This window comes from Gavia stellata, chromosome 1 (assembly GCF_030936135.1).
Source record: "Gavia stellata isolate bGavSte3 chromosome 1, bGavSte3.hap2, whole genome shotgun sequence".
NCBI lineage: Eukaryota > Metazoa > Chordata > Aves > Gaviiformes > Gaviidae > Gavia > Gavia stellata.
The window spans coordinates 2,369,730-2,384,816 of NC_082594.1; the positions used below are offsets into that span (position 1 = coordinate 2,369,730).

Sequence of the window (15,087 nt, forward strand, 5' to 3'; positions counted from 1 at the left end):
TGTGCACCCCCTGCACCCCCCTGCACGCCCCGCGCACCCCCTGCACCCCTTGTGCACCCCCTGCACCCTCCCTGGGCACCACCGCACCCCCCCCGCACCCCCTGTGCACCCTCCCTGGGCACCCCCTGCACCCCCTGCACCCCCCGCGCACCCCCTGCACCCTCCCTGCGCACCCCCTGCACCCTCCCTGGGCACACCCCTGCACCCCCCGCGCACCCCCTGCACCCTCCCTGCGCACCCCCTGCACCCTCCCTGGGCACACCCCTGCACCCCCCCTGCGCCCTCCCCGCGCACCCGCCCCGCACCCCCCCTGCACCCCGCGCCCCCCCCGCCTCCCGCGCTGCCCCCCGCGCCCCCCAGCGGCCGCAGCGGGCGCCGGCGCCCCGGGCGGGCGGGGGGCGTGTCCACCCCGTCTCTCTCTCTCCTCGCCCGCCACTCTATGGTGGCCGCTCTAGGCGGCTGGGAGGTCTCCGCCGCCGGCGGGGCGGGCCGTTGGCGGGGCGCGCGTCCCCTCAGCGGGGCGCTCCCGAGCCGCGCTCCGCCGCCTCCTTTTTTTTTCCTTTCCTCCCTTCCTTTTTTTTTTTTTTTCTTCCCCCCCTCGAAGTCGCTCCCCCCTCAGCCCCGTCCCCGCCTTCCCTCCGCCGCCTCCTTTCCCTCCCCGCTCCCCAGGGCCGGCACTCGGGACGCTGCTCGGCGCCCGCCCGCCGCTGCCCGTGAGGAAGAGGCGGCCTCCCCGCCCCCCCCCCCTCCCCGCCCGGCGCCACCCCCGCTCCTCCCGCCGACCGGGACTCGCCCCGAACCGGGAGGGAGACGGTCGCTGCCCGCTCCTCCTCCTCCTCCTCCTCCTCCTCCTCCTGCAGCGGGGGCCGCATCCTGCTGCCGGGGGGAGGGAATTGATGTGGAGACCCAGCGCAGCACCATGCAGCCCCCGCCGAGGAAGGTGAGGGCCCCCCCGGTGGGGCGAGGGGGGCTGGGGCTGTGTGTGTGGGGCTGGGGGCTGTTTGGGGGGGGGGGGGCTCTGTGGGATGGGGTAGTTTTGGGGCAGGGGGTGGGTTATGGGGGGGTCTGGGGGCACGGTGGGGAGGGGGAGCAGCAGGTTGGGCTGCGGGTGGGCTGTGCGGTGGTGGAGGCTGGAGGCAGGTTGGGAGAGGGGGAGCAAGTGTTAGGAGGGAAGGGGGGCGGGGGGCTGAATTGGGGGCGGTGGGGCCGTGGTGGGGGGTGGCCCAGCGAGGTGGGTAAGGGGGGAATGTCTGGGGGGTGGTTGGACGCTGGACGTGGGGGGGTGGGATGGGTCTGGTGGGGGAGATGAGCTCTGGAGGCAGGACGGGGCGCGGGGAAGGGCTGGCGAGGAAAGAGGTGCGGGGGGGGGGGGGTCGTGTTTGGTCAGTGGGTGTTGGGGTGGCCGTGGCGGGGGCACCCCCACACCCACTGAAGCCTTTCCAAATGAAGGAGAGCGATGGCTGGGTAGGGCTGGAAGGGGGTCAATGACTGCGGCGGGCTGGGCTGCAGGGGGGTGTTGAGGCAGGCTGTGCCGGTTGTGGGGTGCTGCTGGCTGTATTTGGGGGGCGCAGCTGCATTCAGGTACTACGGTGGGTTGATACCAACAGCGATGGGTTGGGTGTCTTGGAGCAGAAGGTCACGTCTGGAGTTGATGCAAGGATGCAGGCTATCCCGGCGTGTATCAGGACAGCGGGTGAACAGGGGCAGCCAAAAACATGCAACAGACGTGTGATGGGAACAATCTGCAAATGCGGCGGGGAGGCTTTTTTGTGTCGGTGCAGTCCGTGGGAGTATGGGGTGCTTTGCATTGGGGGGGAGCTGGTGTGGAAAGAGACATAAGAAGGAACGTAGATTTGGGAAAAAAGGCTGTTCCTGGTGTGGCTTGTCTGTGTAGGCAGGTTGTTATCTGGGAGACTTGAGCTGTAGTTGGGTTCTTGAGCTACGTGCGGGTACTGATACATGGAGATTTATTGGTTAGTTATTTTGAGGGTTGTATGCAATGGTCGGTGCGTGGGGAGAAAGGGGAGCTGGAGACGGTGAAGCAGGTCTCAGGATGGAGAGGCTGCTCCTTTACAGGCACCGTGGAAGGGAGTTTTGTGGTTTTGAGATTTGTGTTCAATATTCTTTGCGATGCTGCCCGATGAGAGTGGTTTGGGCTGTAATCGTTTACCGTCTGAGTGTCATCGGTCGCCGTAGATGTTTGAGATATCATGTGTGATGTTGAGGTTTCTCGGGGAGGAGAGGAGATGGCAGGGCTTTGCTGTGTGAACTGTGTAACAGTGACTAGGAGAGATGGGGAGGGGAGGAAGACTTGAGAGGGAGCGTAAACAGAAATCCCTTGTCATCCCCCGAGCTCCCCAGTAGCCCTGGCAGGCAGCTGCAGTGAAGATCTCTCCTTGGCTCGTTCCTGCCTCTCAACCTCTTGTTTTGCGGACGGACTCCGCTTTTGTTAAACAGTTCTCATGTCTATTTTAGTTCACATTTGGTGGCTTATTTATATGACATGTGTGTCATTCTTTGCCTATATTATTTCATTTGAGATTATTTCCATTACATGGGTCATCTCATCTGGGTTTATTTATTTTGAGTAGGGGTTTTTTCATATACAGATAAAAACGAAAATGCTGAAAGTTTATGTTAAAAATAGACACTTTTTCTGCTTAAAGTCAGGGGCATACGTGTGAATTTTATTTTTTTTTTTGTATTGTGAAAAACTTGTCTCTATATAATGTTGTGATTAAAGGGTGCTTGTTGCTGGGGGGGATTGTCTTCAGAGTTAAAATTGAGGAGGCTTTTGCTGGCTGATGAGATCTAGGGGTTTTTTTGCCTGGCTAGCGAAGAAGAGGGAGATCTGTGTCTTCTTCCTCTCTGAATTTTTCATCTCTCTTCCCCCATTACAGTAACTGTTTGGCATTTCTGTCCTCATGAATGCATAATGTCTTCAGATACGCTGGTGATCATTTTTTAGGCCGATACATGGATTCCCTGTGATCACTAGAGGGCTAAAATGCCAAGACCTCTTGTTTTATAAAAACAAGAACAAAACGACCCCATGGTTCTCTTCCAAAATCAAATCATTCCTGACACCTGTGCCAATGGTGCTACCTGCCAGTTATCAAGTAGGTTCCCAAATCATTGAATTTTTAGCGAGGTTCAAAGGAAAATTACACTAATACTAAAAAACGTAAGGCCAACCTTCTGAAGCCATTTATAGGGGGCTCTTTTGAGCTGACGCACAATCAAGAACCAACTTGATGTTTAAGCTGTTTAAGCTATCTTTAAATGATAGCAATTGTAGGACAGTTTAATAAATTTCAGAATTGTGTGACTTGCACTGAAGGGCTATACACTATAATTAAATTTTTTTCCCCGTGGCCTGCTTTTATTTTGGTAGGCAAAACTGTTTTGTTGCACACAAGTTACCCCCCCCGGTTTTGGAATAAAATTGCACTTTCGTTAATGGTTGGGCGTAAGCATGAGATTCTTGCCATGTGCAGCGTAAGCCTGCTGGGCTGACAGCGCTTACTGAAATCGGCCTTTATGAATGTTGCGTGGGGTTAAACTGCACTCTTAAATCTGTGTTCGAATTTTCCACTGGAATGTGCAATTTCAAAATAGATTAAGGCCATGAATTGTTTTTTTTCTTGTTGAAATTTGACTTAAACTCTACAGAAAATGTATGTGGTCTGTGGTTTTTTTTTTTGTAGGTGAAAGTTACACAAGAGCTAAAAAACATTCAGGTTGAGCAGATGACAAAACTTCAGGCCAAGCATCAGGCAGAATGTGAGCTACTTGAAGATATCAGGTAAGATTACACAAAATGCTACCAAAATTCCTTTAAGATCCAGTTTTTGGAAGAACATTTGAGTTACAAAACTTCAGGAACTGACGATGGAATTTCCTCTTTGGATTTCCTGCTTTTAGGCTGTTAAAGTTTTGACACAGCTGGAAATTATAACTGGAGCTAACACAATGCAAACCATTTTTTCTTCTCTTCAATGGGGGAAATGTTAAAAAAAAAAAGTCACAAACAACATACAAAAAGCATTGCTCTTTTCAGCAATATTTCTCTATGTAATAGACTAAGACTTTGATTTACTGGTTGTGAGAGGCTGCTAAAATTATTAAAATATTTTAAAACCACTGTTGATACATGTCTCGCTAGAGATAGCTTTGAACAGCACTTTTAAATAGATTGTATTTTTTACCAGAAACCTAGAAGAAGATACTTGCATTTATAATTTAAAATTCTGCACAGGTTAAGATCAATAGGGAAAATCTACATGACATCAGTTGTGGGGGTTTTGTTATTCATTTTACCTAATGTGATTGCTTCTCTTGAAGTTAAAAGTTTGCTTTTAACAAAATGCGGTGGTAGTGGGTACCTGGCATTATATGGAGGATTAATCATTCCATTTGGAGAGGATCAATTTCTAGGATAGTTCTTCTGTAAAATATTCAGCAGTGAGTCCACTGCTGTCCTGCTCTTTTTGGCAGTGTGTAGTCCACCCGTTAATTATTTGAATGAGATTTCTTGCTTTATATTTGTATATAAAATGCAAATGTGGCAACTTTGACAGATGACGTACTGTTTGTCTCACTCTCTCGGTGTCCTCTCTTCACCAATCAGAATATTGAGGCTTGAGCCTTCTCTTCCCCTGTTTCTCTTCCGTGGGTGGTGAAACACTTTTTTTGAATGGGAAAGATCACATCTTTCATTTCCTTAGATTAAAATTAGCAGCTGTGTGGTGTTTAACTAGCAAATGCTGAGTAATAAGTAACAGACTGATCCAAGGCAATTTTTCCCCGTAGATAGAAACTTAGTTTTAGAACTTCTAGGCCAGGTACTGCTGCTCTAGTCCAGGTTTTGTTAGCATTTCCTATTTTTCACAGGAGCTTATAATTACTTCAGTCTGTATTCTGCTGAAAGACGTCATAAGCATTATTAGCTCGTGGATACAAAAACAGGAAAACATGTGAAAATGCCGGCTTAAATTACATTAAAGAAAAGTATTTTAATTTCTACAGTTAATTTCATTTGTAAATTTTAATGTTATGGATTAAGAAACTGGATTAATCAATTTAATTCACTAACGCAGTCACTAAATGTATATAGTCTCTGTTCAGCATTCCTGTTGCAAACAATCTGCATTTGTAGAATCACTGCGTGGATTTACAGATTAAACATTCTTTAAACATGGAATGATGTGATAGGATATGACAGCTCCATCGTGTCAAGGATTTGTTCAAATATCAGATAACAGAATACGAAAGAACAAGAGAACTTTTGCTTAGAAACATTTTCTGAGCCCCCCCCCCGATCTTGGTTTGTGATGCAGAGGTGTTTTAATTGCATCTAGGCGTGAAGGAGGGACTGGGCTTTGAAGACTTGGTAGTTTTGATGCTGCGCCGGTCAGCGTGTGACACTCGTGTGAGAAGCTGGGTGTCAACCTCATCAACCCATTACTTGTGTATTTATGACTGTATTCAGGATATGCAGCCACCGTGATTCCGGAGTGTTCCAGAAAGCAGTGCTTGCTGGAACCACACACAGGATCTTTTTGCCTCTGGAACGAAGAATTATTTTGATAGAAAGCACCCTGCTGTTATCCAAAAGTATTAAATTATAACTGAATGCTGTTTGTTTATCAAGACTTGAGAGAGTTCGAGTCCTTTCGTAGCGCTGTTGGAGCTTTCAGGCGCTGCAAGAGTGCAAATTTGTGCTCTTGTTTTATGCTGCTCTGAATTCTACAAACTTAACTGCTGCAGTGGCAGCAAGAAACTCTGAATACGTGGCTTGCAAGCTAGTGATTAAGAATGCCTATTTTAAAATGTTAAATTATTACCAATAATTACTGTATTTGTTAGCAGATAAATGCAAGCATTCATATCACATATGCAATACTTACAAACCATAGTATTTGTACAGGATTTAAAACTCTTAATTACATTTTTTATATCATTTCAGTTCAGTTTTGTATACAACTAAAAAGAAGTGATACGAGGAAAAGATCAGAAAGTTCTCATATGAGTTTTAGCAGAATACATCCATTGTCTAGTATATCAGCAGATGAGTTTTGGCAGCCTACCGGATCATAAGCATACTTGCCATTCCAATAGCTTTGATATCTTTATGCAAAACTGAGCACTGTTTTAAATGTTTGTAGTACGAAGGCTTAAACTATGTCATTTGGAGAGAATGAAGACTGAACTACTGTTTATTCCAAATGGGATTCTTCTTGGTCAGGGTTGAGACATATAGGTGTAACTACCTTTTCTCCAGCCCCACTGCAGATACTTAATCTCCTTGAGGGCTCTACATAAGCCCACCATGTTTATTTAAATCTGAAATATGTCTTCTTTTTGAGTGATAATACAGTGTTTTGTATGCAAGGATGTAGATTCAAGTCCTGGAGGCCGGGAAGAAAAGGCATCATGTTTTGCTTGTGGAAATCATACCTGGGACTTGACAAAACTATGTGCCGGTAGTTGAGTGGAAAGCTTCCCTGGAAGTTGGATGACTTCTGACACCATGTAAAATTGTAATATCCATTAAAAAAAAAATCAAATATCCACTGCAGTCTTACAAACTGTGTTGTGTTTCTCTTCTCCGTGGGAGTTTAGTAGCGGTAAAGCTGGAGTATCTTTTTATGACTTGACAAGACTATAATAAAAAATGTGTTTCGAAATGTGTTAGCAAATAGGTTTAAAAATACATTTCTGTGTTTATAATCTCTATTTGGCTCGTCGTGTTACATTTCTTCCTACTTGGTGACTGGAGAATTTGTGGAACAAGTGATTCAGGATGCTTTTAGGATCATTGGCTCAGTTTTAGGCATGACATATGTTTATCTTCTGTAGCTCACTAAAGCTACCATATCCTTTCACGTGGTAGATCCGTGCTGGCATTACTATAAAAAGATTGTCTTTCTGCAACTGTGATGGAGGAAGAGGTTTTCCCCCCTGAACGGTAAACGTAGGCTTTGAACCAGAAATCCTTCAAAGCTTCTCTATGGCTAAAAGTACTTCTTCACTCTATCCACACCTGGCTGCTTTTAGGCAGCAAGTTAATTTTTTGGGGTTTTGTCCAGGGGCCAACTGGGTTATGAATGGCTGGATTTATTAGAGGTGTTGGCCATTTTCACATATTTTATTTTGATTTTAGAAATTGCCTTATTTGATTGGTGCTAGTGGTCTGAAATTGCCCTTAGTTTGCCGGGATGTAGGCATACTTTCCTTTTGTGTGTGTGCATGTGTCTGCGAAATTGTAAAGAACTCTGTATGATGCACATTTTAATCCAACTTGATCTTTCTGTAATGTATTTATATGTATTTTTATTTTATATGTATTTATATGTATTTTATGACTTCATAAACTTGTTAGGTGACAGTTGCTTTACCTTGAACGTTATCACAAGGCCCGCTTTTCAAAAGACCTTTACATGCCTTTACAGTTTTTGCTAATCTATTCTAAAACATCTTTTTAAAAACTTCTTCGCTTTTATGTTTTGCCAGAGAGAATGAGGTTGTGGTTACATGGCTGTTTTAATCTGTTCTTAAGTCTGGACGGCTGCTGAAGGGCCAGCTCCACCTGCCAACTATTCCTACTGTCTCCCTGTCGGAGCACAAGGATGGGTGAGCCAGGTGGATTAGGGGACTCGCCCACCTGAAGTCCAACCTTCCCCCACTCCTCTCCCAAAAAGGGATAATTTTTGGATAAATCCATTCCCTGATCCAGCTTGCTGCAAGTGCCACTGCTAGCGTGAGAGGTGGGAGCAGTGAGTGCCTGAGGAAGGAGAGGGAAAGCAAGGCTGTGCAGTGGCAGCCCAGGTTCACATGGGATTAAAGTCACTGTGTAACCACAGGCTAATGCTCCTGTAGAAGGCACAGCTGCTGCTTTGTGAATTATGAAGCTGGAAAGGCCACCTTGTTTGAGTCTTAGCTAATTTTCTGCTGTCTGGGTGTGTTGATCCTATGTTGCTTCATCATTTTAAGTCGGATGACTGTACGGTGTGTTGAAAATAGATGTCAAGATTGCATGATTTCTGGCTGAGATGGGATAGCAATACAATCCTTTCATTTGTTGGGTTTTTCATCAATTTCAACTTAATTAATATAAAAGGAATTACCAAAACTGTAGACTCATCATCTTCATGTTCTCCTGATACGGCTGCAAATACATGTACAAATACCTGGTCCTGTTTCTTTTGCTTTTCTGTCCTTATGGTTTCGCCCTCCTTACTTTTTCTTCTTATTTAAAATATCTTCTCATTGTTCATTCTAGCATATATGGCAGTGTAATGTAGCCTGTATATTCATTCAACTTGTTTTTGTAAAGAAGTCTCGGATGCTGTTGCCCTGTCAGCTGGCCTGTCACTTGCTTCTGCTCCACTGCGACGTAGCAGGTTAGATGGGGAGTGTGTGGGTGAGGAGAGAAGGAACTTACGGGCGATTTGTGTTTATGTGCCCAGTACGAGGACAGAGTACTACTTTGATGTCTCTAACTTGATGTCTCATTCCTGTCATAACAAGCCTAAGTGAGCAGTACAGAAATTAAAAAAAAAAAAAGTAGAAGCATGAATGAATATGTATCTGTAGATAGCTAGTTGCTGCTAGTTTTAACATGTCACTTTACGTATTGAATTATGCTGCACTTAATAAAGTTGCATGTAACCTTTTGCTATGAATATACTTTGTACTCTCTGGTGGAATTTGACTACGCTTCTGTAATCTCACTGATTATGTTGGTAGGTTCGTGATAAGGTTTACAGCAACTTTGGCTTTGAGTCAAGCTACTGAAGTAGAAACTAACTGCAGTTCCAATTTTAAACACAGCAAATCTAATATAGCAGTTACAATGCAGATCACTTAACAGATACTGTGTTAGGGAAAAGTCTCGTCACAGTGTGGATAGCGCTGCAGAAGGATAAGTAACTGGGAAAGAAAACTGTAAAAGAGTATGTATTTATGTATGTATATAGCCGTATATATTAGGATGCCATGAGACATTCTGAAAAATCATGAGAAAGCTTTACTTTTCCTGTCCTGAGGCAAAGCGGTAGTGAGGAGTTTACCTTTCTTCCTGTTCTTTCTGGTCTCCAGCTGCAGGGAATGCAATTTGTTGGGATATTTTTGAACCCTGTATTGGGCTCCAGAGCATGTTTGCCTCTGGCTAGTGGGTATCTGATAAGGCCTTTTTTAAAAATTCCTGTTCAGAACTTCCTCTCTGCAGTCGCTGGGAGGTTTTCATAGGGAGGTCATCTTTTTTCCTTTATGCTGCTCAGAAATTTGTCCTTCGTTGCCACCTTTCCTTTTTCCTTCAAGGTCATTCACTCCATTCAGCAGATGTGATGCTTGCCTCTGGTGTTCGTGGCTTTATTTAAGTAGGAGCAGAGTGATTTTCTGTGCTTCCAGGTTCTGAATTCTGCAACCTGGTGAAGTGGAAAACAGCAGAAGAATTAGAAAAACTCATGAAAACTGTATGTACAATATTATTTTAGTCTGGGTTTGACTCACGCTTGAAAAGGCTTTCCTTGTACAACTAGCAGATCTAGAGGCTTAATTTTTTTCTTTAAAGCTTGCAATTTTCTTCAGAGTTGATGACATTTCTTTCCTCTTGGGTTGATCTTTCTCACCACTGGTGAGTATTGTGAGTTCATTTTTTACTTTTTTTTTGGAACTCTGTTAATTAGTTGAGGGGACACAGCGTAATTCTTCACTGTAACACTAAATATGCAGAAATTTCAGAAATTTTGAGAAAAGTCCGTGATGTTACTTCTGAATAATATTCCATATAAAGCTCCCACAGAATCTGTGGTCTGGGCACGTTACCTATAATTAGGCAGTCCTATAATGAGATGCTCGCATTCTTGACGGAATTAAAATCTGGTGATGTTTTGACTGGAACTGTTTGAGGGAAGCTTGGAATGTATTTAAAAAAATGTTGCCTACTGGGTGTGGAAGTCCAAGTTTTGAGCAAAAAAAAAAAAAAAAGTAAGTTTCAGTATAAACATAGCCACAGTGTAATGATTCAGGCCTATCTTGGCACAGTGAAACTGAGAAATGGACCATACTCCTTCATTTTTTTTTTAAAAACCCTGACATACACAAAGTAATGGATGTCCTGTTTCAATATTTCTAAGTAGCTTTACAGGTTTTGGTTAACTGATGAAGGGGGTTTTTTGATGATTCTTTGGGGTTTTTTTGTAGCAGAAGTAATAATGTAAAAACCCAATAATCCATTTCTCACATCAAAAAGAAAATTAATTATTTTTCTCCACTTTAGCTTGAAGGTTTGCATTTGAATGAGATTTTGTTTATTAAATCAATTCCAACATATGCTCTGGAAGTCTGATTTTTAAGGGCTTGTGTTTCCTTAGAAGCTTTCAGGAGGATTCAGGCTTGTTACGTTAGCTGGTGAGCACTGTGCCTTGAGTGTGCATTTGTCTTGGAAGACAGTAAAAAGGTGATTCTGGTACTAAGTACAGCACATGCATTCTTTGCCAAAGGTTCCATTTTCAGTTTTGACTCAGTGCCCCTTTTTAAGAATGAATTCGTTAGCTTGCAGAAAGTTGGGGGTGGGGGTTGCCTGAATTCTATCCGAGTATGGCCTTTCCTGGAGCTATCATTTTTCACCACAATGTTACTTGGCAGAGCTCTAGAAAACCGGCAGTTGCCATGCAGTCCTGTAAAGTTGCCTTTGTTACAGATTTTTATGGTGACAGTTGCAGGGCGTAGCTCAACATCGACTAAGTTAGGTATGTATATTAGGATATATGGTACAGGATAACTTTCAAGGAACAAAATGCTCTTCCTTTGATCCACTTGATCAAACCCAAGCCTGATTCTGTGAGGAAGGCTTTCTCTTTGAGTCTCTAAGTATTTTTCATCCCAACTCTTTCTTCCAAAACCCTGTATGTAAGGGGAATTGAAGCTGTTCAGGACATACCATGAATGTCATGATAAGCTGTATTGGAAAGAGGAAGAACATTCTTATCATTCCAGACACAATTAGTGTAGCCTGGCTTAATTTCTTATGGTGTTTTGTTGTATTTGTTTCATCATGTTTGGTGGGAAAATGTTTATTTTGCAGGCTTTGCATCCTTTGCCAGTAGTGCTTTTAGCATCTTTTGCAGACACAGCTTTCAGCCTTTTAGCATAACCTACAAAAAGACTTTTGTAAACAGTACCTGCTGTGGCTTGGGACATTGAGGCTGTTGATAGAGGGCACTCCTCCCTTTTCATCTAGTTTTGTGGCTGAAGATGTTATTTTTTTCTTCCCCTCCCCTCCATGCCAGCCTTGTCTTTCCTCTGGAGGTTATTTTGGACATTCACAGGTGAACATGGAGATGTGCATCTGCCAGTAAAGCTGATTTCGTGTTAGTCCGGTTCATGGTCCATTATATTATCTGTCTTGCGGGCACAGATTCTTGTCTCTTGCTTCTGGAGAAGGGTGTGGTGAATAGCAGGAGACGGTATTACACCACCAGAACTGGCTTTGCTGAAGTGTTTTTGACCATGTGTCAAGCTGGCTCAGAACAAGTTCAATTTTTGTCATGCTGAAAATACCCGCTAGCACATTGTGAACGCCAGTTCTTGGCAAGGCCGATGTTTGTACCGCAGCACTGGAGTTAATCAGAAAGTAAAACCTTGTCCACTGTCCTTAATGCAAGCAGTGTCACAGGTTGGTGTTTCTAAAAAGTAATAATAATAAAAAAGAAACCTCTTTTCATAGAAGCTGATACGACTTGGACTTAGAGACAGAGAACTTAGTACCGTGGTGCTTTGCTTGCCATCCCCAGCTGGTCATTGAGTTCAGCTTCTCCTGCTTCTACTGGACTTTTAACCTCGCTGTTATCTTGTATTACAATTGGTGATTTGAGTTTTCTGATGAATGTGCATTTGATTTTTTTCTTTTTTTGGTCTTAGTACAGTCAATGAGCTTGTTTAATGTCCTTAGTCACATATTGCACTATGAAAACGCACAGCAAAGGTGTTCTGCATTCGTATTTTTAAAAATGGGCTGTAAAAGAAGGGGCAAAACCTGATTAAACCAAAGTTATTCCAGTCAAGTATTTGCAGTAAATGAAACTGGTTTATCATAGCTCAAAGTAGTGTTTTTCTGTTTGTTTTTTTTTATGGTAGGTTTTAAAATTTTAATAACATTTTTCCAAAATGCATAGTAGGAATAAGTTAAGTTAGAGCCTTTTTACTGAGTTAATGTTTGTAAGTGTTCGGTTGTGTTTATTTCTGAAATAAACACAGTATTTCCAATTAATACTTGAGGAAAGAGAGTAAAAGTAACTAAAAAAAAAATCTATTGAAATCTAGTTTTTTTTTTTCCCTGTGTGATATTGTAAGCATGTAGATTCTGTTCTTAGGTTTTTAATGTTGTTCTTAATGCTTGGAGAAGTTTTAACTGTCTTTGAGTTATTTTAAGTATTCCTTTCTTTGTGCCTGTGAGAATGCGGTTAGGTCCCATCTCCAGTGGCTACAAGAAGGTTGTTCACACACATCTCTATCCTCCTGTGCTTTCTCCAGCGAGCATCCTTTTAATGAGAAAGGCAAAACGCGTTGGTGTCTAATTTTATGAGAAGAGCTCAGCCATGCAGAAGACTTTCGCAGATTTATGGTGGTAAAGCCACTAAGTATAGTTACTTCTAGCTTGTGTGCCAGGTGCGAGCTAGTGTTAGTGAAGGAAATTTTGGCATTTGTGACCATGTTTAAATACATACAATACCAAGCATAAGTTTCTTTTTTGGCTCTGCTATATTCTGTATGCATATTTGGAGGGGAGAAAAAAAGGGAGGAGGCAGAAAACCAAACAAGCCACAATTTTTCTTGAGGGTATGATACTCTAAGATGATCTCAGATCAAAAGTGCTTTTAAAGATGTTTGAATAGAAGAATAAATGAATTTGTATATTTTGTGAGACATTCCTGGCAATATTTGGAAAGGCTGGAAATTTGAGAAATTACTTAAAATTACTTTCTAAGGATATAAAAGGCGGAAGTACTTTGGTTTTAATTCAGAGTTTGAGAATGACAGAGGGCCTGAATTTTTTAAAAAATGAAATAAAATTGACCCAAACATTTTTCAGACTTCCAGCAGCATAGTAAAATAGTTGTATTGTCTTGACATGATGGTGATTTTCTATCTTGAAACGTTACCATATGTTAGGCTGCTGAATTTCTGTTAATGTTTGATCTAAAAATCAATGTCTGTCCATCCTAAAACCAGGCAGAGACAGAGGAGAGAGGCTAGAATGCCTTGTGAATTAAAAAAAAAAAAATCAGAAAAGCAATAATAGGCAGCATTACGGTGTCTTGATTTCTAGCAGCTGCTTTTCATACTGTTGGTGTCTACCCAGCCTGGTTTTAGCCTGTCTTGTCTCCAAATGTACTTTGCTCATTTTCAGCTGTGTTGCCACTAGTGAAAGAGGGCGTAGATGGCAGCGGCTTTACATGTTATTTTAATGTGCTTGTTGTTTATGAAGTTTTCTTTCATGTTAATTGATTTTGTGTGATTGTTTCTAATTATCTCCCTGTGATCTAAGCTGACTAAATAAGAGGACAAGTAAATATAGCTGCCTAGTAGCACCTGATTAGAAGTAGGTCCTGCTTTTGAATTTCCTCTTTACCTTCTCATTCTTCCCCTCTTCTTCTCAACCCTGTTAGTCCACATAGTTGTGTGAGAGACACAGTGCACAGTTAACGTGTTCGCATCTTCTGTACAAGATCTGCTACAGTATTTATGTGTTTGTATAGTTGAGGGAAACCAAGCCATTTCTGGGAATGCTGGTATTACTTTCAGGATTCAGTTCCATCCGAACTACAAGAAGGAGGAGAAACAAATTAAGAGAGGACCATCACAATGTGGTTTTTAACATGAGTGGCAACAAAGGCCAGACCTTTGAATTTTAATAAATTTATTTCACCAGCTCCTGTGGTATTGGTGTAAGGTGATAAGTGAATTCGCTATATCAGCAATACCAGAACGTATAGGTGCTCTTTAAAAATACACGTGCCTCCGAGGTATCTCCCCTGGGGTGTCTAACCAGTAAGAATTTCAAACTCTGCCACACCGAATGTGCTGCAACTATTGCCTTGACAGAACCAGCTGTTTTCTGTGTAGGTGAGGAAATGAAATTGCATACAGCAGTTGCTCTTGCTGTGTCCGGTCGGTGTTAACACCACTCTCTGCTTGTGTGTAGCACTGCTTTACAATTTGGCATATGGGGATTAACAGTTGCAGTTTGTCCATCCTGATACTGGATTGGAGGAAATAGTTTGGTGACTGGAATGATCTCTACCTCGCTACCGAGTTCTGCAATGAAAACTATTGAGGTGACTTGTGTTTCTTTAATGTGTGTAAGTCTGTATCTGGAAATATGCCCAGACAGAATACTGGCGAGCAGGTCTTGCTGCCTTTGCTCTCTAAATTGCTAAAACGCAAGCCAACCGTGGTCCACAAGTTCACAGAATCGTAGAACCGCCCAGGTTGGAAGGGACCTCAAAAGACCATTGGGTCCAACCTTTTGTGGAAAAGGGAGCCTAGATGAGATTATCTAGCACCCTGTCCAATCGTATCTTGAAAGCCTCCAGCAACAGGGACTCTATCATGTCCTTGGGGAGGTTGTTACAGTAATTGATTGCTCTCCCTGTAAAAAATTTCTTTCTTGCATCAAGATGAAACCTCTCCTGGTGCAACTTGTACCATTGCCCCTTGTCTTCTCCATGTGGCTCCTTGTGATGATACTAGGCAACAAGGATTCAGAGGGGTGGGACCTTCTGGTTTAGGCACAGTGGTAACACAGCCAACAGCATTTATACATTTTCAACTAGAGAACTACAAAACTCTACTGTTTTTCCTTGCCTCACTTCAGTGCTCCTGGAGATGACCAGGGTGTTGAGTGGGACTATGTGTCTGGAGCGGTAGCAGTGTTGAAATAGCACATCTATATAGCAAGGTAATGTGGTGTATGAACGTGGGTTGTAAAAGCTGAGTGCTGTGCATTTCAATACCTCATAATAACAGAGAATTTTAATTCTGTTTACTGAAACTATCCTTAGGTTGTTTATAAACCTT

General features: G+C 43.1%; 1 protein-coding gene across 1 annotated transcript in view; it reads left to right on the forward strand.

Annotated features, from left to right (window-relative positions):
• Positions 1 to 911: 911 nt before the first annotated feature.
• FCHSD2 (FCH and double SH3 domains 2) overlaps positions 912 to 15,087 on the forward strand; it is a 166,215-nt gene continuing 152,039 nt past the window's right edge. The window contains exons 1-2 of the mRNA XM_059816450.1: positions 912 to 940; positions 3,708 to 3,805. Coding sequence (XP_059672433.1) covers positions 920 to 940; positions 3,708 to 3,805 — 119 coding nt within the window. The 5' untranslated portion in view covers positions 912 to 919. The remainder of the gene's footprint in view (positions 941 to 3,707; positions 3,806 to 15,087) is intronic.